Genomic DNA, 27,215 nt, shown 5'->3' on the forward strand with positions numbered 1-27,215 from the left:
TTTATACCAGCAAGCTAGTATTACTAGCTTCATGTATACAGAACTAGCTTTGCGTGTAGGCTAGTAAGCTAGTGAGAAAGACAGTGAGCCAGTGTCTTTATCTAGGATAGTCTAATAACATGGAGTTTTATTTTGTAAAACTACTTGCGTCCCCTTTTATTGGTTTTACTATTCTGGCTTGTGTACCCCCCTTGTCTGGCCGGTAAAGCTAGTGTTGTCGAACGGCAAGTGCATAGTGTCGACCTGCTTTATTTTTTCAAAGAGATAACCACGTGTTTCTAAAACTAATATGCCAAAATTAAGTGTCAAGAATAACTTAGTTTGTACAAATGTATTGTGAAGAAAAATGTCTGTGGAACGCCACTATTCCATCATATAAAGGTAAGTCTATTCGTGATTCAGCACTACAAAAAATAATTGGCAAATTATTAGAACTCGGCATTGAAATGTCGATCAAAGACATAAAAATGAAGATAAAAAAATTTACGAGCAACTTACTGTCAGGAGTTGTGAAAAATTGAAAAATCAAACAGGTCTGGAGCAGGTTGTAAGGACGATTATAAGTCAAAATTAAACTGGATCGATGAAATGCACAGTTTTATTAAATGTGTACCAATGAAAAGGAAAACAACGGTAAGTAAGATTGCATTATTTATTTATTTATTTACAGTAACGCAAATAGGTGTCAACACACACAGAAATTTTGACAAGCAGTGTGTTTTCTCGGTAGCGCGCACATACATAAATAAACAATTATGAAATTATTTTTAATTGTCAAGGCACCGCACCATCATTGTTAAAGTAGGTTTTAAAAGTTTCTCTACTCGCCATTGCTGACATCGAAGGATGATTACTCCCTTGTTGATATAACCCCTTAAGTCCTGCAGTTTCTGTTCTCCAAGAGTCATGGGAGGTGTTTCCTGCATCAATATCTTCCCGGTCGACATTACTGCTGAGTTTGTTTGTTGTTTTCGGGAGACATAGGACAACATAGTCTTGTTCAACTAACAAAAGTAAAGAAAACGCCAGAAGATAAACTGTTTAATTTTCTTAAAAAACAAAAATTTTATAAATACTATGGCACTACAGATCCTTACAATATTCACCTATTATTTTACTTAGTGAGGATTGTTTGATAAAAACCTACAGACTGAATATATATGTAGACTTGATAATATCGACATTTTTTATTGTGCGCGTAATCTTGTTGACTTCAGTCGAAGATATCTCTTCTTTATACTTTAAAATTACGAATAAAATAATAATAGTATGAAAAATAAATCTGTTAATTACATTACAAAACTAGTAATAAACGATACAAGGTTTAAAAAAATAATACTTTTAATTGACTTACGAAAATAACAAGTCTAGATCTTATACATTTGAACTTTTAAATTGTAAATTAGTTTTATGTCCATCATATGCCCAGATTTAACACTAAATAATTTCTGTTTATTGTCAAATCTTTAGAATTGAAACTGCAACAAAACATTTTTAATTGACTTTAAACACAAATAATGAAATTTATAAAATAATATAAATTACTTAAAAATTAATTGATTTTTAAGGTATATATCAAACAATCTTCGTGATAACTTCTATATTTTACTCACGCTAAGCTCTATCTATAAATTAAACAATCTTAAGTACATGTATAAAAATAAATAATACTCGAATAGAATGGTGAGAAAAGGAAATAAAAAAAAATAAAATAAATCTGATGTAATTGATCTGAGTGATGTATACTAGATAAAAAAATCATATTTCTTAAAATCGGACGTACGAAGGATGTAAATACACAGGGTGTGTATAAAAAAAATTAGATTTTATTTAAGTTCGCTCCAATACACCCCGAGTAGTAGAAAAAATTTGGAATATTCTATATTTCTGTGTGATATATTTATACCAGTGACTTTTTAAAAATAGATATAAATAAAATCATAGACATATAATACAAATAGACTAAGCGTTGCAATACAGATCTGTTCCTCACTACGGCAGAGAAAACTGACGCGTCAGTTTTCTCTGTCGTACTGGAGGAACGGGACTATATTGCAGCGCTCTGTCTATTAGTATTATATGTCTATGAAATAAAATCATAGACATAAAAAAATAAAAATAAAAGCATGGTTTTAAAACAAATGAGGCTCAACAGAAAAATAACCTACTCAATGTTAATTTTATTTACTCACATTTGGTCTTCTATCCTAAATATACCTTTATCAAATGATAATATGGAAAGTTAATAGGGTAGAAAGCATCTACTTTAATGTCTACGGCGACCGAGTATCAGCTTAATAACTTTAAAAAACGGGAATTACGGAAATGTAATTCCCCTTATCGTCGAAATAACGAAAACCTACAACAACAATCTAAACAAATGGCCCTCAGTCAGAGAGAGAGAATCGACAAACGAAATTAATAAAAAAAAAACTCTAATTTAAATAAATATAGGAAGACGACATAGAACAACAGTGGGAAGACATCAAAACCAACATATATAAGGCTTCACAAAATTAATGTTAAAGATGGAAGATTGGTGAAAAAAGAAATGTGAAAAGGAATGACAAAGAATACAAATTATTAATAGAAAAATTAAATAAAATAGACAAAAAATGCTTGGATAGAGATAAAACTGCAAAAAATAAAAACAGCTACTTTTAAAACGTGACCCCTTCAACTTCCATAAAAAACTTAAAGACACTCTTTCAGGAAAACAATCAGCATTTTGTTGGAACAAAAGGAACTATCTGAAATTTGGTAAACATACATATATAGATCTTCTGTCTGACAAGCATAACGTAAATGCTTATAATAGAAACATAAACATAGAACTAACTCGATCACCAATATTAGATTCAGAAGTAGAATATGCAATCTCTAGTTTAAAAAATCCTAAGATGGTTGGACCAGATGGTATAAATGCGGAAGTCAATGCAAACTATTTAACAACATATACAACAAGGGGGGTGGAGCAAATACCAACATATTGGCGAAAGTCAACCTTCGTGGCAATTTCAAAGGAACACAACAACAGCCGCTCCTAAGAACATCATTCAATTAGCTTAATGAGCCATACAATAAAGGTATTCCTATACCAGCGAATTTATAACAAAGATAAAGCAGAATCTTTATAAAGAAAGAACAGGAGATAGTCAATTTGGTTTTAAAATAATGGCTTGGGAACAAGATAGGCACTTTTTGCATAAAGTTGTTTGGCATGAATATAGAAGAGCTGCAATATTTAGTAAATATCATAAATACAGTGGAAGAGGAGTACGAGCTTAATATTAACACAACAAAAACCAAATATATGGTAAAGTTGAAGTATTAAGTCGAAAGAGCTAGTGAACAAGTTGAAAGACTTAAATACCTTTAAGCTACATTAAACAGCTAGTGGGACTGTAACCTGAAAGTGAAGTAATAGCAATGGCTCGAAACTCCTTAGGGAACTTAAGGGAATGGTTTAAATGTAGTAGTGCAGAACTTTTTAGAGCGGCAGTCAACAGAGTCCGCATAGCCATGATAATTTCCAACCTTCGATAGAAGATGGAACTTAAAGAAGAAGAAAGTCTTTCGTTAAATTTGATAAATACCTCCTTCCCCGTGAAACTTCTTTAACCCTTAGAACCCAGGTCTTGAAATGTTACATATGGCTCATCTTAATGTCCGGAAGTGAGATCTGGTCACTCAAAGTGAGATCTGTAAATCGTGTAGAATCGAAAAGATAACACATTCTCATTTTCACATTCTTTCTTGTTGCTTCCAAATAATGCAAAACTAAAAAAATGTGTATACTGACTAACAATATCAATGTAATTAGTCACTTAAAAGATTTTAATATGATCTTTGGTCATATTATCTCTTTGGTCAACATCATTAAAGATGTTGACAAAAATATAATAACAGCCGCAAAATACAAAAAAGAAGCTGATGATATTGAGAGGCATCATGAAATCCAAAAAAGTGAGATTATGAACATCTCAAAAAATGCTATGGAAATGGTTTCACTGTCTCAAAACAAATTAATACAGTTTGAAAAAGCACAGGAAAAACGTTTGGAATGGAATGGGCCTTTGCAACAAATCATTAAAGAGTATTTCAGGACTGATGGTTTTAATTTGCGTGTGAACTCTATAAAATTTATAAAAGAAATTTTTAATAAACAAAGTAAGATAAAACAGTATTTTCAATGCATTCAAAAAAATTTGTATTCGTTATTTTTCTGTAATGAGACCAAACTCCAAAAAGATGAAATTACAGCTGTTTATTGTTGTTTATAATACAAAATATCAACTATCTATGAATAAACACTTATTTCGTTAAATTCTGCTATTGGTTCTGATAGAAAAGGTTATTTTATAACTATATAACTATCGAGGTAATAACGTACCTTCCCAACTGCGTAAGCCCTATTTATTTACATATATAAGGTCACTTGGTAATGGGTAGCAGTAGTTTTACCACAATTTTACAGTGTATCTAGTAACACTAACACAATTTATTTTTGTTCAATAATATTACAACCATTCAAGTTTTAACTACACGAGAACCCAAAATATAGGATAGTTCATGATATATCTTTGCCATCCCACTGTATGTACTAGACATCAAAATGCATGGTAAGTGGTATGGTGTAAGTATATAATTCAGAGACAGATTTGCAACGGATAGTTTCTATACTACTTAAATCACCGACTTGGTAGCAAAAGACGTTACGTTTTAAATGTTCTCATACGTTACGTTTTTAAATGTTCTTTTAAAGTAATTTTTGTACAATTTTGAGGTTATATGTTAGGAGCCTTATACCTGATTTTATGGATTATGTCCTAGTATAACACTCTTCCATATTGCTGTCAGTATCTACCAAATTAGAACTATGAAGAAAAGAAGAAAATGAGTAAAAATAATCGAAAAAGGAGTGTCACGTTATGACTTATCAAATATAAAGATACGAAAAAGATTACAGAAATTTAAGATTAGTGATATAATAAACTGGCAATAGGGATGATGTAACAACATTATAAATCATATATTCCGAAGAAATATGTATTCACTACAGAGAAGGAGACTATGTAGTCACAATTTTGAGAAAATGATGAAAGCGATGAAATTTTAAAACAGAAAGTTGTTGTAGAATATGAAAAATCCGAAAAATAAAGTGACATGCACTCGGACATTACTCGCACAAGTACATTAGGTAGGTAATATTTAATAAGAAGAAAAGAATGTCATCAACTTTCAAATACTTTTTGTTCTGTCGCAGTTAATTTTCCTTTAGTTTAGACCCATTGTGTATATACTAACAAATAAATTGGGTTATATCGACCTGCGATATAAAAAACATATGTACAAGAGTTAAGCGTATATAAAATTTGAAAATATTTTAAAATATCTATACTAAAAGTACAGATAAAATGTACTTTTTATTTATTGAGATAGATAGGTATCACGCATTTGTATTTTTAATCTTCCTATGAAACGTTTAATTAAGCCCAAATATTTGACTTAGTGTAATGACAACCAAAAGTGGTGGATAGCTGGTCAAATTATGATTTTGCAAGTGAGATCATATACATATAATACAAGATATACTGATCGTTGCAATGCATTACCGTTTCCCCAGTGCGTCAGAGAACAGTGACGCAAAGCAGTCCCTGCCACTTTTTTAATGTGCCGATATGCAGGGACGGTTTTGCGTAAGTTTTTCTGTCGTACTGGAGGAATGACGCTGTATTGCAACGCCATACAATAAATAACAATCAGAATACCCACTCTCAGATGCCGCCTTTGAAGTTTGTCAGCACGCGATCGCCATATATTCAACGGAAACATAGACGACAAAACTGTAATTTAAATTTTTAGAGATTAATAATTTAGTACATTTGAAATAATTTAATCTATTCTTCAACTAAAAGTACGAATAAAATAGTGCATATTATGTCTATAGTTGCTGTAAATAAATTAAACCGGGTTAATTTTTCTATGCATACCAGATAAAATGTCTGAAACTGAACAGCACTGGTTCCGTTTAAAACATGGCTGATTCCGTCTGCGCGAACGAGATGCGCGTACTTATTTTTTCAAGCTGAATGGGCATTCTGATTGTTTATTATTCTGTGGCAACGCTAAGTCTATTTGTATTAATGTCTATGATCTTCAATGACATTTGGAAAATATTACACAACTTATAGGTTATGGTTGATTATGCAATTTACAAAATACAAATAATACATGTCCCTCATCTATCCTGTACATTTAATCCCTTACAATTTGATAAATTGTTTAACCTAATTTCCACATACGTTATACAGGTAAAATATTAGACTTATTTTTCAAAGTTCCATTAGGCACAGATCCGTTCGTCAGCGGCGTTTTTTCTTCTGCTTCCTCGGGGGCTGTAACAGTGACTGGTATGGGGCTCACCGGTATTTTCATCTCAATATGGCCGTCATCTATCGACAACGAGTCCATACTGGAGAGGGTGTCACTCGACTGGGAGCGAGCTGTGGGGAAGAGACCTGTCATACGGCATTGACCTGAAAAAAGTAAACAACCCATTTTAGTACAATCTACCACGTAAGGTACCACATTGATTTTATTAACTACAACGTGTCCATGCATAATACATCTGCTTAGGTTATTGTACCTCTATGAAGAGCTAAGCAACATAGTACAATAGGGCAATATTGGGACTATGCTATACAGGGGCATATATTGAACTTGATGCTAAGAATAAAAAAAACTCAAAATCTTATAATAAGAGAAAAAATATTTTCATGTTTATGGTACTAGCCAAAAGGAAAAATCTTAGCTCTCACTTGAGACTAGTGATCATTATTTATTTGGATTCTTCAAAAGATTGCATCTAGACAAAGATAGTGCTAATTAGCTGTGCCAATTCTAATTCCAGGTATTGTTTTCGAAAGATTTGAGGTACTACAAATTATAGTAATCTATCTGTAACTAACGAAACAAAGTTATTAAACTCCATTCGCTTAGCTCGGGCATATTTTGACAGATTCATTGTCGGAAACCTACAACACAACAATTCCTACTTCTCAGTATTAATCGCTCAAGTATACTACTATTGCAGACTTCTTTCTTTGAAAAAAGAAGAATTATTCTAAATAGTGGAAGTGCATACTAACCCCATAACATTTTGGGTAGTATATATTTAAAAGATATATTTTAGTTGTTATAATTTAACATAACTATTTATTACATATGGTGCAAATAAATAAATATTGATTGTTGGTTATTTGTAAAGTTCTATTTTATATACTATTTAATTTGTTTACTATTAATATTGGCTATAAATACGTGTGCTTGGTTGTATAGTAATTTCCAGCCACTTCGAGTCTGTCAAAAAGTAACTAACTTCGCAAAAAAATAATTACTAAATTCACTAGACAGTTCGGACTGGAGATAGCGAACCGAGTTTATTAATTACTATTTAAATGGGAATAAGCCACAATTAAAGGTTAAAGTACGTTTATTGACGTTTCAATTTCCACTTTGGAAATCGTTCTCAAAATACAAACATTAGTAAATTAAACAAATTTTGTTTTTTTTTATTACTTGGTAAAAAATTCTTCAAATAATTTAATTTTATCTGACTCATTTATATTGACAATTCAGACATACATTATATATTTTAAAGCAGACGACTTTAAAATGATATTGCCAATATTGTTGAGTTGCGTTCATGGGACAACTTTACTTGTAAGATAGTTCATTCGATTACATGAAATCAACTTTAACTTGAGAATATCCGTCAGAAAAAATCATAGCATGCAATTCGTCTTTAAAAAGACAAGCACATGCCGTGATGACAGCAAAAATCTCCTGTTAGTGATTCCATAGTAAATTATGAGGGAAAAACCAGGAAAAAAAACTATCCCGACATGGTAAGTATTTGGTCGTGCATTTAGTTTACTTTCAATAAACAAAAAATTCTGATTTTATATGGTTGTTATTTAAAAAACATAAATGATGTATCCTCTATATGTTACCGACTTACTAATACTGGTATTTTCTTTTTAATAACTTCCTCTTTTAATATCAGATCCTACTACATTCTGCCGAGGAATTTGCGACACAATTGGTCTCATTTAGCGTAATTAGAGCCGCTTCTTTGATTTTTCTCTTTTTACCATCCGTTTCTTTTAGGACTATATTTGAATCATTCCATTGAACCCTATGTTCGTTATCCCATATTTGAGATCTATCAAATTCTCTTTTTTTAATATAAGATTGATGTTCACTTATTCTAACATTTAATAACCTTGATGTTTCACCTAAATAAAACTGATCGCATTCACAAGGTATTATATAAATGCAATTCTTTGTCCTTTCTTGTTCATTCTTAGGATTGGTTTAAACTGGTTTCGTCTACTTTAAAATATATAATGTATGTCTGAATTGTCAATATAAATGAGTCAGATAAAATTAAATTATTAGAAGAATGTTTCACCGAGTAACAAAAAAAAATTTGTTTAAGTTACTACGTTTGTATTTTAAGAACGATTTCCGAAGTGCAAATTGAAACGTCAATAAACGTACTTTAACCTTTAATTATGGCTTATTTCCATTTAAATAGTAATTACTCTAACATGCCACAAGAAAATAGCTTTAGAACAATATTAAGAAAGTTATTATTTACTGAATAGCAATCTACCTCTAATAACCTAGATCTATTCTGTAGTTTTAAACATAAATATGTGGCTTGCCTTTCTATCTTCCAATTTAAGTAACTTTTGTTGCTGTACAATTCAGTACTATAATTATTATGTGTATGTTGGCAACACATTTTATTTTTATTGATGTCTGATGACTTACTTGTCACTTGTCACTGGTATCTGTACACATTACACTTATACTTGTTAAATAATAAAACTTATTTCTTTTCTAATTAAATATAATAATAGTGTTATTATTATTAACCTGCGTAAACATCTTTAGCCTACTACTTTATGATGATCTGCGTGTTATAACGATATGTAACGATCGGCAAAAAAGCCGATTTTTGTGTTACCCCTACAGTTCGATGGCCTAACCACAGTCAAGAAAAACAGAGGGTGTTCCATTACCCAGGACACCCAAAGTAACGATCAGATTATAAGCTTCCTCACGTAAGTTACACGAATGCAAAGGGTGGAGGAGAAGCCTGGGGGTCAACTAGGTAACACTTCATAGCGAAGTGTGACCGGTTTGATCTAGGACATGAGACATGTGTATCCCACTGTACAATGGTATACACATGTTCATTAAGGGCAGGGTTGACCACGTGTGTGTGTGTGTGCGAGGGACAAAGTCGGAGTTCCATGAGAGTATTGATTTGATAACAACTCCAGTGGCCCTAGGATATTGACTGAAGGCCAACCGGTTCTGCTAAAGTGTTGATCTAGTTTTAGTACAATCTTATAAAATTTCTCAAATAAAAAAGATTGAAAGTATTAGATAAAGATGATAATTATGACAAACAACATTCTATAGGAAAGTTTAGGAAGCACAGCTCTTTTACATCGATATTAAGCCTTTAAAGCTACCAAATATACAAGCATTATACTGCAGTGCTTACCAGTTGTTAGATATTTCGAATTTACTTCTGAAATAAAGAAATATGTTAGGTGAATGTTAAACGATGACAGATATATACAATAATATATTATTTATTTTCACCTAATACATAATGTAAAAGCAAACTGCATATTCTGTAATTATATATAGTCCGTCTAGAAAGTATCCGGAAAAAAGAAAGCAAAATTATAATTTTACGGTATTTATTTCTATCACTTGAAATATAAAATTTCAACAAATAATTCATCTCATTTACTTATACAACCTCCATTTAACTCTAAACACTTAACTAAACGTCCAGGCACACCCGAAACTAGGCCAAGGCCATAATTTTCGGTAATGGTGTTTCAGGCTTGTAAAACTGACCGAATCAAACCTTCTTTATCTCGTGGCACTGCTCGTTACACTTCAATCTTCATCAGTCCCCTTATGTTTTCAATGGGGCTAAGATCTGGAGATGCTGCTGGCCACGGAATTGTTGCTAATTCGTGTTCTTGCATCCAAGCTTGAGTATAAGCAGAAGTATGGCATATTGCATTATCTTGCTGACAACGCCACCACTCTGGATATAAAACATGAGCCATTTCAAGAAGAAAACCATTTAGGATGTCACAATATTTCGCACTATCAACAGTACCATTAACTATACATAGAGGTGTAGCACCACGCTGAGATATTGCTCCCCAAACCATTATTTTAGTGGAAAATTTGGAAATTTGAACGGTAATATTTTCTCTTGATAGGACTTTTAGACGATTTGCATCAAGCTGGAAACAACTTTCATCAGATATAAAGACATTATTAAAATTATCTTCTCGAAAACGTTGACAAAAATCTATTCTTCGTTGCCTTTGCAGAGGTGTCATTATAGGGATTTTTTTTGGATTCCTTGATATGTAGCCTTGCTTTTTCAGTTACATGCGGACAGTTTCTGGGCACACTTTTATTCTTCGTTAATTTCCAAATCTGTTCGCTAATCTTCGAAACCCTAGGAGCGGATGTTGTCGTCCTAAAGCCACTAAAGTATTTAAATTGTTTCCGCGAATCTTACGCGGTCTACCCGAAACTGGTCTATGTCTCATATCTATGCCATTTTTTATCCTCTTTATTGTCTCATACATTGCACTTTTTCCGAGTTCAGTCAATCGCACTAATTTTTTTAACGTTTCGGACACCCTTTCTATACAAATATTCCACCACTTTTCTTTTTTCTCTTTGCGACATTATTTCACAAATCTTAAGTGTGTTTACAAACAACAATATTTGACAGATGGTGTTGTCATGCGATTTTGTCCATAACCTGCTATCGGCACAACTTACTTGATGCATTACTTTTGTCTTAAAATGTTACAAAAAGGAAATCTATTAAAATTAGGAAAAATATAAAATTCCCGATACTTTCTAGACGGACTATATTATTACTTTCATTTATTATACGCCGTGGTGTGAAAATATATTTTATTGTTTCTTCTTTTATTGTAGCAGATATTACTTACAACTTTTAAGTGGCAGCGCGATTTGTCGGTTGGTTCAAATCGGCGGATTTGAAGATTTATCCTGCTAAGATCCATACCATCATTAGATGCCTAAATTGTTCTTTATGATCAAAACGTTTCAGATGTTTTTTTTTTATTCCAATAGGCTTTTTAAATCCCCATGGATATTAGTGTGATTATTTATTAAGCACCACTGTTCCTTCGAATACAATTTTGAGGTTTTGTTTTGTATGATGACGTGTCCTAAAAGACTGATATCTCGCAGTGACCAATGCGAGATGTCTTCATTTTTTCAATAAAACGAGTATTTCCGCTACGTTTTTGTACAAATCCTATTTGATCTCTGGGATCTTTGGTACATCTTGGACATACTTTTATCATCTTCGTCGTCTTAAATATAGACTTTACGTCATTAAGTTACTTAGATTTAGCCAATTTAATCCATCACATTTTTAATATAGGGCAATAAACCTTTTAACATTTGCTTTTTTTGTTGGTCGATATTGTAGTTTTCGGACGTATTGAATATCTGCCTATATAATAAAATATTGATTTCATGTACATCTTACTTTGTACTTAATGAAAATCAGAGATAATTATTTAAAACAAAAAATCTTATTATCCTTAGCTGCAAGCAAAAGGTGAACGGAAAAATTTATATATACATTAATTTAATTTTACACTTAATATTTATTGCTAGCAGCCCCTTCTCAATAGAATATAATAAACAGCAAAATAAGAGCCCAAGAATAAAGTAAATATACATTATCCACTTTTCTTACCTAATCCATCGTGATTATACATTGCTCTCCTTTCATCCAGTTCTTTGGCACTGCAAAGAGGGGTATCCACTTCCACAGTATTGTTGAACAAAGCATAGTCTACTTCATACTCCCCGGAATCTTTCTTGAAGGTGATGAGGGACTGGAACCGATGACCCCATAATATTTCCGATGGCAAGTAACTGGATCTGGCTTGGGTGGTCATACCAGTAGATTCAATAACTCCCTCTAAAAATAAAATCAGGTATGTAATCTTGATTTTTCAAAACAAACATAAATACAATGATAATTTCACCATGTTACCACTAACTTTCAATTGCTTTCAAAACTGTGCTCCATAAAACTTTTTGAAAAGAAAAGATTTTGGTAGAAAACAAAATCATATCATCACATTTTGATGGTCTACGCAACAGCTGCAGACGATAAATTGACGATAAATTGATTTATTAAATAAATAAAAAACTGACGAAATAATTTCCTAGGAATAAAACAAAATACTGTGTTTAATTTGTATTTTTAGATCGAACTAGAAGGCGGAAATCGAAACAAATTTTTTAAACTAGCTGAAAAGTATTTTTATTTAAAATAATGTATATTAGTTGTCCTGTTCAGTTTCTAGAGTTACGCAACCAGGACAATTTTTTTTATCATTACTACCTTTTTATTCTATTTAACCTTTAATGGTTAGTAGATAAATTTAATACTTTTCGTGACCTAAATTGACCCATCTAGCTGGTTTTTCTTATTTTCAAGAATTTTTTACAGGGAAGTTAATTTCTTTGGGATTTCTTGTTTTTTTTTCTTGCCTTTCATGGACTTTTCGAAATTCACTGGTACGCCCACATTACAAATCCCTATAACCTATTCAGTCTTTTCAATTTTATAGTTTATGTTTATATATATATATATATATATATATATATATATATATATATATATATATATATATAGTTTCGACTGTATTCAAGAGGGTAAATATAACATTTTACAATTTGCAATATCGTTTTAATATCATTATATGTATAGCAGAATAGACCACGTAGTTTAAAGAAACTGTCTCTAGCTTGAGCAAGGAACTGTTCCTAGCTTGAACAAGGCACTGTCTCTGGCTTGAGCAAGTATCGCTTTAATTTCTTGTCACACGTGAAGTATGGTTAATCCAGCAACAAAAGCATTTGTAATGGCTTCTTCTTCTTCTTCTGCTTTAGGTGCCCTGTCCGCTTCGAACATTGACTATTAGCATGGCAATTTTAATTTTGCTTACGGTAATTATGTACAACATATATAAACGTGAACCATTTTCGTAGATTTTGGAGCCACGACTGTCCTCTCGTGCATAGCCCTCGCCTGCTGTCTATTTTTCCCTGAATACTAAATTAAAGTACGCGGTACATATGTTTCAATGTGGTCTAGGTAATCAAGTTTTCTTTGTTTAATTTTGCTTACTGTATTTAATTCTTAACAAATAAATAAGAAAAAAATAGCAGTTGTTTTAAAATTTCAAACACTGCTCGAAGCAAGCGTAATGTAAAGGACTCGAACTTAGGCTAAATCTTCGATTTCCCGACTTAAAATTTTTGTTACATTTAAAATATGTTAAAAACATATAACTTTTCATATACATAACATATATAGCATATTTATTGTATTAGATAGAATAGTTTTCAACTATCCACCCTTCCATAAATACAGAAAAGTACCCAGCTACCGGACTATTAGCTGCTCTTTTAGCTTTAAAATGTAACCAAACATATTTTGATATGATTAGTGATACGATGAAGAAATTTTTGTCTTTTTCTTTTATAATATTTTTTTCTGCTGTATTATCTCTTTAATAATTATTTGTCGCTAACTGGTTTATGTATTAGCCAGTTTCTGACAACTGTAATAATATAAAGTGATGAAAACCGAAGTAGAATGATTGTTTATCAACCCATTAGATAATAAAAAGGTTATAGCAGTCATGACTGCTCAGACGTCATTAAAACTATTATGATCATAGCAATTAACCAATTTTAAGTAAATACGCAAGAAAATATAAAGTGCTTCGAGGAAGTTCTTATACAATAAGGAAACTATGAATATTAATGAGTAAATCTATAAATTGCGCAAGTATAGTGTTGATTCAATATTCGTTTAAGTACCTAGAATACTACGAGTTAGGTTTCTCTAATATAAATACTACACTATTTTGTCCTTGTCAATAGTAGTCTTTTAAGATAGGGGAGACTCAGGAGACTACCAGATAATAAACACCTTCTTTACCGCTATAAATATCTTCTTCTTCTTCCTACTTTGTAAATAGGCAAAATGCCTGTTTAACTTCGGTTTTTAGCCTCAATTGACGTTGTCTGACCATCTTTTCCTTGGTCGTCCCAATGATCTTCTTCCATTTGGCGATTTGTCTCTTGCTATTCGTACTATTTTATTTTCTGTCATTCTTTCGATGTGTTGATTCCATTCCACTTTTCTTCTTTTGGTCCACGCGTTTATTTCCTATATACCACATCTCGCTCGTATTTCCTCACTTCTTACTCTGTCTCTTAGAGTTTGGTTTGTTATTTTTCGTAAGACATTCATTTCTGTTGTTTCCAGTAGTCTTCCGTATCTGCTCTTGTTTACGCTGTGTACGTCATTATCGGTCTTATTGTTGATTTATATATCCTGGTTTTCGTTTCCGTTGTGAGGTATTTGTTTCTCCAGATTGTGTTGTTTAGATATCCTGCTGCTCTGTTTGCCATGTTCACTTGTTTTTGTACTTCTTCTTCCACTTTTCCGTACCTTGACAGTTTTATTCCCAAGTATTCAGTTTCCAACACTTGTTCTATTATTTTGTTATTTACGACTAGTTTACATCTTCTCGGTTCCGCTGATATCACTATCGCTTTAGTTTTCTCTGTTGAGATCCCCATGTTGTATATGAGCGCCGTATCTTCGAATTCTTTAATTAATCTTTGTAGGTCATCTTCATTTTCGGCTGTTATTATGGCGTCGTCAGCGTAGCACAGTATCCTTCGCCACAAATATGTTGTTTAAAATTCAATGCTATTAGGAAATCTCAAATTTAGTTGCTTTTTGTGTAATATAGGTTAAAGCAGATACTCTTAAAAAAATTGTGAAACGATATTGGGGCTTTTTCATTTCTGGCAAGTTTAATGTTTGAATTAATGTGATTTTTAAAATTTAATAGATTATGTGTCAATCAACATTGTGATGTTTATGACATTGTGCGCTGCAATCTAAACTCGTTCCCCCAGTACGACAGAGGAAAAAGATCTGAGCAGTCCTTGCATTTCTTTCTAATGGCCGGGGTTTATCGACCACATGACCTTCGCATTATCAAATTATCTCCAGTGGGATCAAATTTTTATTAAAATATGATGTACGAAGTTTCCTAGGTTTTTTCTTAGATAAGATGTGTAATGTTTTTCTTTTTGTTTCTATATGTATGAATAATGCCGAACACATACATAGAAAAACTAATCGGGATTTTGATCCCGAAGCAATAAAAAGGGCTATCGAAGGTGTTTTAATTCATAATTTAAGCTACAGAAAGAGTGCCGAGAGATTTGGTATTACAAAGAGTCGACTTTTAAATTATCTGGCCAAAGCCAAAGTGATAAAAATTGAAAATATCCATTTTAAACCTAATTTTAAGTTGCAAATACTTTCATAAGAAATTGAGACAAAATTAGTATTTACTCATGTTCGGTAATGTTTTACGGTCTTACTCCTAAATTAGTAAGAAGTTTAGTCTACGAGTACTCTATTGAAAAAGAAATTTCTGAAAATTGGATTAATGATAAAATGGCATCAGAGTCTTGGTTTGCCGGTTTTATGCGCCGTCAACCACGACTACCTCTAAGAAAACCGGAGGCTATACGTACGATAAGTTTTAATCAGGCTAATGTGAAAACTTTACAAAATAAATTAATTCATTCACTCAAGCTCAAATATTCAATTTGAATGAGGTAAGTTTGAATCACTTATCACTTTAAATCACTTACTAGTTATTCAACTAATATTTTCTTGTTTGTTCTCAGACTTGTGTCCCTACAGTACAAAAAAGTGAGAAAACTATGTGCAAAAAGAAGAAAACTAGATAGGAATAGCTACATCTAGAGAGAGGGGTGAGATGGTGAGTTATGAGGGGATCATTTGGGCAAACGGAAATGCCTTTCCACCAGTTTGGATTTTTCCAAGGCAGAGATTCGATGCAGCTAGACTGATGAAAGTTGTAGGTGAAAGTGGCTATTATTAGCTTTGCAACTATTATTCCTAGTGGTCATACGACCAGTGAAAATTTTATAAAAGTTCTACAGTAATGTCATATGTAGCAATGAAACAGGTATTTACTTATATTTGATAATCACGAATAGCATTTATCTGTTAATGCGATAGATTTTTGTAAAAAGAATAATATTGCTGTGCTGACACTTCCTCCGCATATGTCTTATAAACTGCAGCCGCTAGACAGAACCGTGTTTGGTTCATTAAAAACGAATTTTAATCAAACAGCAACTTTCTGAATGTTGTCTCATCCTGGATAAACTTTTAACATTTATGACCTTCCCATAATGTGTCTTCAAGCATGATCAAAATTAAATCCAGTTTTAAGTGCAAAGGAATCGTACCTTTTAACAAAAATATCTTCACTAATGCTGACTTGTTCTTCGGTCACGGATCCTGCATTAAGTAGCAGTGTTTTTCCCTCCCTCCCACCACTTTCACTAGATATTTTAATAGATTTCCTCATTCATATACTGTAATTGCTCACTACATTGTACAAACGGTTTCTCCCCGTCCATGTCCTACGCACCAAGAAAATTATTTTATACCTCCTAAACTCATGCAACTCTATAGAAAGGTACCTGATACGCAGACCAATAATAAAAGAGGTATAAAGCCTAGCCGTTGCACGATTGCTAATGATACAACTTAAAAACTTATCCTCGAAGATAAATCAGCAAAAAAATCGGGTAAATTTTTCTGCTGAGTGAAAAGTTCTTTTGTACTCTTCATCTGACGTCATTTTGGACTTAAATTCAAAATAAATATAAAAAAAAAACAGTCCCTAGAGGAGATTAAGTTGTTACTAACGTTTATAGAAAGGCTTGTGTTCGAAAATATGTTACACTCGTTAATAAAATTTATGATAAAGCATGTGAGGTCAAAGTTCTGAAACAACATTCACAACGAATGAATTTAGTTTTACTTGTAGCTATTTTATCCATTCCTATAAATGATAATAGAAAAATATTTACAGGACTGGTTTATTATAATACAGATTTATCACAATTTATAATACAAATATGTTTGCCGCTTTTATTTGATATTCTTTTCTAAAAGATACAGTTTTCGTTTATTATGTACATAATTTGCTAAGATAAACTATTTTGTGAGAAACTGTATCCACTTTGTCCTATACCTCTTTTTATAGTCTCCTGGTGGCAAAGAGACTGTGGACAACTGTAACATTTTTTTTGTATTGAATTTCAGATAAAGTAAAAGTGGTATGGCGCCTAATCGGTAGGTGTAAGGTCTTAGATAACCAAGCTTATTGGAACATTGTGGTAGATTATCTCACTAGACAAATTAGAACTTCTACACTGACAAGTCTAATAACTATCCATAGTCTCCCAGGGCCCTGATTCTAATTGAGATTTCGACTCAAAACATGTCGAAATTAATATGGCGACGTCGAAATGCGACTTTGCTAACCTTGTGGATTTCAGCTGAACTAACCAAGCGACGTCACTAATTTTCGACTTCTCGAAATTAATTTCAACTTCAAGAAAGTGGTTGAAATTTCATTTCGAGTCGAAATTAATCTGACATGACTGACTGGACTGGGAGAAGTGAACTTAGGTTCAGTTTAGGTAGGCGGTGTTTTGATCCTTGCAAGGAAAACTGAGGCAAAAAGTATCAATATGGCTGTGTTTTACGGATATTTGCTAGTTTTGGAGGAATTAGAGAGGTTAGATATCCGACGCTCATAACGGAGGATAAGAAGAATGTTACGAGATACTCAAAATTCTTTTTCACTAAGTGATGCTCAATTTAGGCAGCAATTCCGGCTTAATAAACAAGCTGCAAATTATTTAATAAGGGTATTAGAACCATATTTGGAAGAAGGTGTTTATGCCTCTAGGATACCCAAAATGTTTAGGGTTAGTATTACTAAGCTGCAGTAAATTTAAAAATATATTAGAATATAACCACTAAGTCAAATCTTAGTCGTTATAACTTAAGGATCTCCCACATCGCCTTTTTTTTTCTTGCCATCTTTTCTTTCAATTCAAAATATAATTGAGAATGGCTAATATTTATGATTTAACAACTCAAACAAGAAAAAAAGACGTTCACGTAACGTAAACAAAACAAACATTCAACAAGCGTAGTGCAGCCAATAAACAACAGGGCCAACCCAAATTTTCAGCAGTGTCAAAATGATAAAGTAAATATCCCCAGTTTTAACTACAATTGAAATGAATGAGAATCGCTAGCGATTTCGACTGTCATGGCGTAGTCGCTTTTAAATTTCGACATCGAAATGAAATAGAATCAGGGCCCAGGTCTCCCCTAGTATTCGTAATTTTTTATTTGAGTCACCTTCGCTTTTTTTTTAATTGAGGCATGTTGTCAAGTCGGCTAAAACCCACGAAGGTTTGTAACGCAACAGATTAGAATGGCTCACTATTATTTTTTAACCGGTTAATTTTACTGTTGAATTAACCACAGTACGTACTTACCCAGTATCACTACTATCTCAAATCGTTCTCTAAGGAGATTATTGGCGGACATATTGTATAGAGGCGAATGACAATCGATTTTGTGAACAATCGTAGTTGGCCAGATAAAGAAAATTTTATCTTCTTCGCCGTCACCACCAACCTAAAAATGAATAAAATACAATTAATATACTACCAACAAAGACCAACCATTTATTTGCCAATTACATGTAAAAATTTAAGCTAACACAAGAAGCATAATATACAAAACAAACTCTAATAGTTTGTATTATTAATGTTGGATAAATAAAAAGCATAAAAGAAATAAAAATTATTAAGCTTGAAAATTATCTACAAAAAAATTAACACTTTTAGATAAAAAACATGAAAAGGAGCGAAGCATTGAGACAAGCCAAGAAGAAAAACTAGATTAATCAAGAAAAATCATGGAAAATAAAAAGAAGGCAACTAAAGGAAAGCTAGGATAAAGAATATAAATAAAAAATGGAGAAAGAGATACAGATACGCGTGTCATCAGAGACGGAAATGCCACTGAACCTCTAAATATACAAACAAGCTGAATTTTGCTGAGAATGTTAATATTGGGACCCCAAAAACGATGCCAAAAAATGTTTTCCATTCCTACCCCGGGCTTCCCCCTAAAACCCTAGTTGTAAGGGGGAGGAAGCAGAAAACATCGATTTACCAAGAATCTGTAAGCCGAAAAGAAAAATGTTTCAAATAAGAAATGCAGCTAAGATAATTTTGATTAAAAATGTTTATAAGCATTATTTCTGTAGAATGAACCGTTCGCTTAGAAACAACGCTTGAAGCGGCCCGCGATTTTGAATGTCAGTCACAAAAATTAAAATGCGTTTTAAAGCTGAATAATGCAGCTTCCGTACTAAGTTTTTGCACTTTGTCGCAAATGAAGTCAGTTTCTATAAATATGTTAAATAAATAAACGTTGCGCAATTTTTGCCATTCTGATTCTTTTGCGGCATTTTTAGCTTGGTAAGGTTAAACGGCTCGTCGAATTGTAACGTACGTAGAGTATGGGAGTACGTAGAGACCTCGTTGAAATGGGGTGTGGGTGATCAATACATAGAAAGAATAGACATGACAACATTAACAAAAGGGCACTATATTATATGTTCGTTGTTATTGGGCTAATTGGAGCGTGTGAAGCGTTAAATGAAAGGAGAGGGGATAGCGAATATGTTCAGACAGAAATATATACATAGAGGTATTGCCAAAAGGCATCATTACGTCATATCTCCGTTAATATTGGAAATTTATTTAGTCTTGATTTGAAAACCGTTTTGATTAGATGCTCTGGATATGCATTACTTAGAAGAGCATTTTTTGCTTTTGTTATTGCAGTTGATGAGCCTAGAAATTCTGTGTTCTGTATTCTTAAACTTATAAAACTCATTTTTTTGATCACAAAGTACGTTTTTAAACTACACAGCTTCAGCTACAAATTTCATCTAATTCCGTCTTCGTAGAAGCATTAACAAAGCGTTTTCTAAGCATATTTCAAATGCTTCATATTTGTTGTCAAAATTTAAAATCTAAATTTCATGTTATATGTTTTGAAGATTAGGCTTTTATACTGGAAATTCAACAGGGACCGATCAATGGAATAAAAAAATGACAAAAATCACGCAACGCTGATTTATTTAACAGCTTTGTAGAAATTGACTTCATTTTCGGCAAAATGTCACTGAGACCAAAAAAAAAAAAAAAATCGAATTTTTATCGCCGTGTAGATACAAATTTTATTTAAAAAATTGATTTCGCAAGCGTAACTGACATCTAAAATCGCCGGTCGCTTCAAGCGTTGTTTCTGAGAGAGAAACGAGGTTCATTCTATACAAAAAGTACTAATTAAAATTTTTGTTTAAAATTATCCCAGCTACATTTTTTGTTTAAATACTTTTTTCTACTACAGATTGTGTTTTAGGGGGAAGCTAGGGACAGGAGTGGCAAACTTTTTTGAATCTTCTTTGCTGTCCCAAAATTGACATTCTGAGGAAAATTGAACTGGTTCGTACGATTTTTAAAGGTCAAATCTCTGACGACACGACTAATAGGAGTGAAAGCAATAATTAAAATGAATCTGAAAAGGTAAAAAAAGCAATATTAATGAAGAAATAAAGAAATAAAAGATAAAGAAGTAAATCTGAAAACATTAATGTTTTTCAAAACATTTTAAAATATTTTTATTACGTATTAGTAAGAAGAGAATTATTGGTTTTATTTACCTTTTACTCTTTAAGTTATCACAACTTTACGAAAAGATATAAACAGGCAACTTAAATACAATACAACGAATATAATAATTACCTCTTTGGTTTCATTGGAACTTACTTTGCTGCTTACCTTCAGTTCTGTTTGGAAGAACGGTAAATTTTCTCCCTCTTTAGTAACCTTATGTTTAATAAGTTGGGCTCTTACGTGAGCCTCAATGATATGACTTTTTCTCATATCTCCTACCCTAAACATGAGACAGGGCACTCCGTCCCGATGATTTATAACTGCATTCCTGGAGAACATCAAAGTTTGTGTTCGTTTCTTTGGTCTGGAAAGTTTTGCGAAGACAACACCGACCTGTAATATGCAGATTTATGATTGAACATTATTTTCATGCAGTGTTTAAAAGTAAAAATAAAGATATTACAGTAGGCAGTGTAGTAGACCAAGGCAAAGTTTTGTACTATGTTTTCTATATTTTTAAAATTGAATAAAATAATTTTATTATTTGTTTATTATTTATATTTTAAACAAATTATATTATATTCAAATTATTCAATGAATTATTGTTTGCTCCTAACGCCACTTATTGACGTATTAACAAAGCATACGTTGTTTACTTCTGACAGACCTGTCAAATTCAAACGAAATATTAAATTAAAATAAAATAATTTGATTATTATATAAACTAAATAATATGTTTAAAAATAATAATTGTATTTGTATGAAATTATTTTAAAACGAGAATTATTATAAAAATTTAAACATATGATTCAATATTGTTTTTAATAGGATGAAATTTAAGACTTTTAAATCTTGACAATCGTTGCCAATTGAATCTTTTATTGACAAATATTCTTTTATTTTTTTAATTCTCATTTAATGTCATAACGACTCCATCTTGTGAGGCTAGTTCCGTGACAACGCCATCTTGTGTCCCTAGTTCTGTTACTTTCGCCTCAGCATTGTACTATAGAGAAAAAAGTAATTCAACGCCAGTATAGAAGCTGCGCTTCAAAAACTATATTCTTCGATCTAACCTGATAAATATTCAGTAATCTTTGACATTAGTGACGGATACCAAAATATCTTTCTTCTTAATATTATAATATTTTAATCGTAAACTTAAATCTTTTAATCAGATATAGACTGATAGAACAAAAAATGCAAATGCAAATGCAAAAACAAGAAATATTCGTACTTATATCTTAACTTTAGTCTCATATTATGAACTACAAAAGTCATTCTCAAACGTCTAGCTACTGATAACGCTCGTACCCCACAGATGATGTTTTGGTGCGAATTTATAAACGTTGGACACTTTTCTGAAAGACGCTTTTTAAATAAATATTAAATATGCAGGTTATTAGTAAATAAGTGTTACACACTTCAGAGGGTGATTTGGATGTCAGTTTGCTATACAAACACAGGTCCGCAAATACTTCGTTTTCCCAGATACGGAGTGTTCAAATTTTTCTTAAAAACTGACGATTTATTTATTTCTCTAAAACCGTCTAAAGGTGCGTTCATTACGGAGACCATGGCATGTTATCCTCGCCTAGAGCATAGCACTGACAGTGAACGCTCGTATTTAAAATAATGCATTTATTTTACGTGGCGATGATAATATAATACCATCCTATGGTCCGATCGAGGGTCGGCGCCTCGTTATTAACGCACACTAAGATACCTATGCAAATACGTTTAAGAAACAACCGGCTGACTGCAGACGCCCTCGAGAAGTACGAACTGTGCAATTAGAAGAAATATTTCTCGAGTTAATTGAGGAGTTACCTCAAGTAAGTATTCAAAAAATTGTTAACATATTGAATGTAAGCAACTGTATTACTGTATTTAAAATTAGTCAAAAACATCAAATGAATCTTTTTCTATACAAAATATGCAAGCTCTACTACTTAGAGAGTTTTTTCCGCGCATATTTTTTTACACATGGATTCTTGATCAAATTGCTCAAATTACTAATTTTTTAAATGGCGTTTTATTTACGGAATTTACTTGGACGATATTGTATACGAAATTTTCATAACAACCACTTATGTTTTTATTACGGGCTAAGGAAAATCCACATGGAATTATTTTCAGCATGAGTCTTTGAGTCTTCAGTAAATGATTGGCTTGGGGTAATTGATGATCAAATTTTAAAAGAAAAATTCCCAGTAGTTGGTTGTATATCATAGTTAAAAAAAACTTACAATGAAATAAAAACTTCCTTTTGTAAAATAGTATAGGATTTTTATTAAAATTTTTAAAATTATCTTAAATGGATTTATAAATTTTCTAAACGTTTTCAATCCTATCAGATTAACATCAGTAAAAAACCTACAAATAAATATTACCACTTAACAGTGAAAACAAAAGAGTAAAATTTTGACTATTAAATTGAAAATATGGCTAAAACTTATATGTATAAAGTAGTTGGAACTAGCTACATACTCAGGTCAGATGACTCTTAAATTACATAATTAAAGTAACGAATATTATAACTCTTAAGACACTAGGTCTATGATAAAGCATTGCTTTTTTTAAAGGAACGTACAATTTCACAACTTGAAAAAGGAGACCTTACGCCCTTAGAGGTAACAACCAACTGTTGATACAAGGAAGTAAAAATTTGACAAGACCTTCAAGACACGTGATAAGTAGTTTTTAAAAAGTAATCAGATAATATATGCCCGTTAAGGGTATACCCAGAATGACTAACAGGTGAATATTACTTTATTTTCCTACAGGAAGAGTTACCAATTTTTTCTGAAGAAATTCGTCTACAGCTGAGACAACAGTTATGGTTCATGCATGATGGTGCACCAGCGCATTTTAGCATTAATGTACGTAATCACTTAGATATAGTATATCCAAATTGTTGGATAGTTATGGGAGGTACGAAACATAGGCCTGCTCGTTCGCCGGATTTAAATCCTCTAGATTTTTACATTTGAGGTTTTCTATAGTCAGTTTATTCCACTCCCGTCGAAAATGTTGATGAGCTGTTGATGATCAAATTATAGCCGGCTGTGAGACAATAAGAAATCATCATCATTATCATCAATTACCCTATAATTGTCCACTGCTGAACGTAGATATTCCGTACAATTTTTCACCTATTTATATCTTGAGCTTTTTGCATTCAATTTGTGATGCGCTTTATATCATCCGTCGATCTAGTCGGTGGTTGTCCTCTGCTTCGATATGCCTTTTGTCTTGGTCGCCATTCCAGAATCTTTTTGGTCTAACTATCATCCGTCAATATGGTAATATGTCCGGCCCAAGCCCATTGAGCCATGGTTATTCTTTTAACTGCATCTGTCTATCCTGCTCTTCTTCGTGTTACTAACTTTGGTACTTTATCTCTAATGGTAATACCTAACATTGATCTTCCCATAGCTTGTTGGGTAACTCTCTTATTTTATTTATTGTTTCTTTTGTAAGAGTTAGTGTTTCTGCATCATATGTAAGAACCGATGAAACACATTGGTTAAAAATCATTATTTTTAAACCAACTGGAATATTACTTGAAAATTTTGTTCAGTCTACCAAAGGCAGCTCATGTAAGACCTATCCTTAACAATAAGAAATACACCAGGAATATTTGCGTGAATACGAAAATCAATGATGCAAAGAGTTGAAATCTTGCGTCTCGTCTGAGGTAGATCATTTTGAACACTTGTAGCATTGCGCCTTGTAACTTTACTTGTAACTTTTTATTAGTGTTAATGTCTGTTATTGGTCTAGTTTAACGTTATTGTGTTTGATAGTTCTTAATAATGCATTAAAGACATGAAAAATAATCGTTAAGATGTTTTATTTGTGAAAACAAAAACGGCGCACCATGAAAAAAATGCAAGAAAGATTTTTTGTCACAAATTGAACAAAAAATTTAAAAATAATTTATAATTTAAAATATCTTAGTAGCGAACCATTCTTTTCTTTAAAAAAAATTAAGGCCATTACATGTATGCACCACCAATGATGAATATAAAATTCTTAATTTCAATGTGTAGGTAATAACTACCCCTTAAAACTGACCAAATTTCATTTGCATATTTTAGCCAATTTCAAAGCAATTAATAAATCGTCAGTTTGTGTAAAACATTTCAAGATCCCGTTTCTCGGAAAACTAATCACTTGCAGACATACGTTTATAAAGCAAACTCATTATTTTTCATGCAAAATCACCCTCAAGTTTGTCGGACTTATTTACTATAACACCCTATATAGTATTGATGATAAACAAATAGTCGTATGATTAAAATTTATTTGGTAATAAGCACCCACAGAGCATACATTTGCCAACAAGATAGGTCGTACTAAAATTCTTCAACTATTTCTAATAGTTAACTGCTGGATGATATATTGGATGAATTCCAGTTTGAGATTGTACAGGATTTATATTTAAGGCTAGTATCAAGGCATTTAGTTGTGAATGAATATGTTCAGTAGCAGATACTGTGCAATAGAGTTTCGTACCAGTCGGTACCATATAATAGATGTCAAAATTTACAAAACAAGTATTAAGTAAATTATGTCTTTAGTAATAGAGACGCAACAAAATACTAGAAAACCCAATATAATCCCAAGATTTGCTGTAAGAAATAAATAAAAAAGAGATGGAGAAAAAGGTAAGGAAAAGGAAAAAATGAGAAGCAGATAAAAAAAAGATATTGAAGAGGAAGAAAGCAAAAATAATAAAAAACTGACAAAGTAAAGTAAAAAAGCAGTAAGAATAAGGAGAAGGTGTAAAAGTTTGTAAGGTGTCTAAACTTTTAAAAATAACTAATAAAAGATATGATTTGATATGATAGTAGTGAATAATAGGTTAATTTTTATTGAAGTAGATGGTAATTAGTTCTACAAAACTATAATTATTACTCTATTATGAATTTTTAATTTTTGTTTGATATATGTTCATGCATTTCTTTTTGAGATTTGCTCTTTTATTTAGTTTTTTCAAGTGATTAGAGACAGTCATTGATCAGTTGTTTTCAGCCCTACTCTTTCTTTGCAGATCTTCGTAATTACTATTCCCTTTAATATCTGCTGTAATGTTCATTTAATTATTCCAACCATTTAATTTATTGTTAACACATCATTATAATGACTATCTATAGTATACTAGGAATTAAAACTTACCATAAATGCCTGAATCATGACGCCAGTAATACTCTGTATGCACATGACAAAGATGGCTTCCGGACATTCTTCCGTGGGCGTTCTACCACCGTACCCAATGGTATGTTGAGTTTCAATACTGAATAGGAAACACGACGTGAAGCCGCGGATATTTGTTACACAGGGAATATACGTTGTGTCATTACCACTCTAAAATAAAAGAAAAAAATAGGGTAAGAAATGAATAAAATAGAAATAAAAAAGGCAATTATAATTATATATTTATATCATTATAAGGCTACAATTTTTTTCTTCTTGCTGCTGTTTTCATAGAGTTTTTGCCTTCATATTAGCTTAACCCTACAACCGTAAACTCAGATGTCTATATCACTCCTCTCCCAATATCGATTGTCTACCGTTACAACAGTAGAAGGAACTTATGATTCTTAGTACCTTACAGGCATTTAGCGTCTGTTATCCGACGGTTGCAACTTGTTAACCAGTGTTTGATTTCTTGAAAAATTTTGTGCCGGAGTCATATACGACACCATCTTACGCTTTGTGTAACAAACGTGATATTTTACATAAATGGCTTCAAGTAGCAAAAAGCTGACTCAGGGAGAAATAGAAGAGTTAGTACGGCGATATGAAGCAGAAGAAACAGATTTGGAGTACGCTGATAAGATTCAAAGTAAACTCAGTGATGATGAAAAATCTGAGAACGGTGTTGAAACAGATAGTGTTAAACATGATAAGTGTTCTGCAGATGAACAAAGTGAATCGGATGAGGATGTCGAACTGCAACGAAATTTTGTATATGGAAAGAACGGTTACAAATGGTCTAATATTCTATACTATACTAAAAATACACGAACATTGATAAAAAATATAGGTTTGCGCATACCCGGAACAAAAGATGATGCCAAGAGGGTGAATAATGAATAAGCTGCTTGGAAATTATTTTACACAGATAAAATTATAGACACGATTACTCAACATACAAATGAAGAAATCGAAAGGCAGTCTCATAAGTACACAAAGCAATATGTTGTACAAAAAACGTGCAGTCAAGGAATTCGCGCTCTTCTGGGGCTTTTATATATGAGCGCTGTTCTAACTTCAAATCACCTGAATATTTTAGAGCGTCGGTCAACACAGTTTGGTGCTGCTATTTTTAGAGCGACTATGAGCGCAAAATGTTTTGAATTTTTAATATTTTTAATCAACTGTCTGCAAGTTGA

General features: G+C 32.1%; 1 protein-coding gene across 13 annotated transcripts in view; it reads right to left on the bottom strand.

Annotated features, from left to right (window-relative positions):
- Nucleotides 1-1,028: 1,028 nt before the first annotated feature.
- Irk1 (Inwardly rectifying potassium channel 1) overlaps nt 1,029-27,215 on the bottom strand; it is a 164,434-nt gene continuing 138,247 nt past the window's right edge. For 11 of the 13 annotated variants that reach the window (XM_072540935.1, XM_072541028.1, XM_072541000.1 and 8 more), the window contains 6 exons: nt 25,996-26,184; nt 20,965-21,204; nt 18,613-18,754; nt 11,861-12,088; nt 9,584-9,610; nt 1,029-6,539 (listed from right to left, as the gene is read on the bottom strand). In XM_072540935.1, coding sequence (XP_072397036.1) covers nt 6,307-6,539; nt 9,584-9,610; nt 11,861-12,088; nt 18,613-18,754; nt 20,965-21,204; nt 25,996-26,184 — 1,059 coding nt within the window. In that variant the 3' untranslated portion in view covers nt 1,029-6,306. The remainder of the gene's footprint in view (nt 6,540-9,583; nt 9,611-11,860; nt 12,089-18,612; nt 18,755-20,964; nt 21,205-25,995; nt 26,185-27,215) is intronic. The other 2 variants (XM_072540943.1, XM_072540952.1) reach the window with 2 other exon arrangements.

This window comes from Diabrotica undecimpunctata, chromosome 1 (genome assembly GCF_040954645.1).
Source record: "Diabrotica undecimpunctata isolate CICGRU chromosome 1, icDiaUnde3, whole genome shotgun sequence".
Taxonomy (NCBI): Eukaryota; Metazoa; Arthropoda; class Insecta; order Coleoptera; family Chrysomelidae; genus Diabrotica; species Diabrotica undecimpunctata.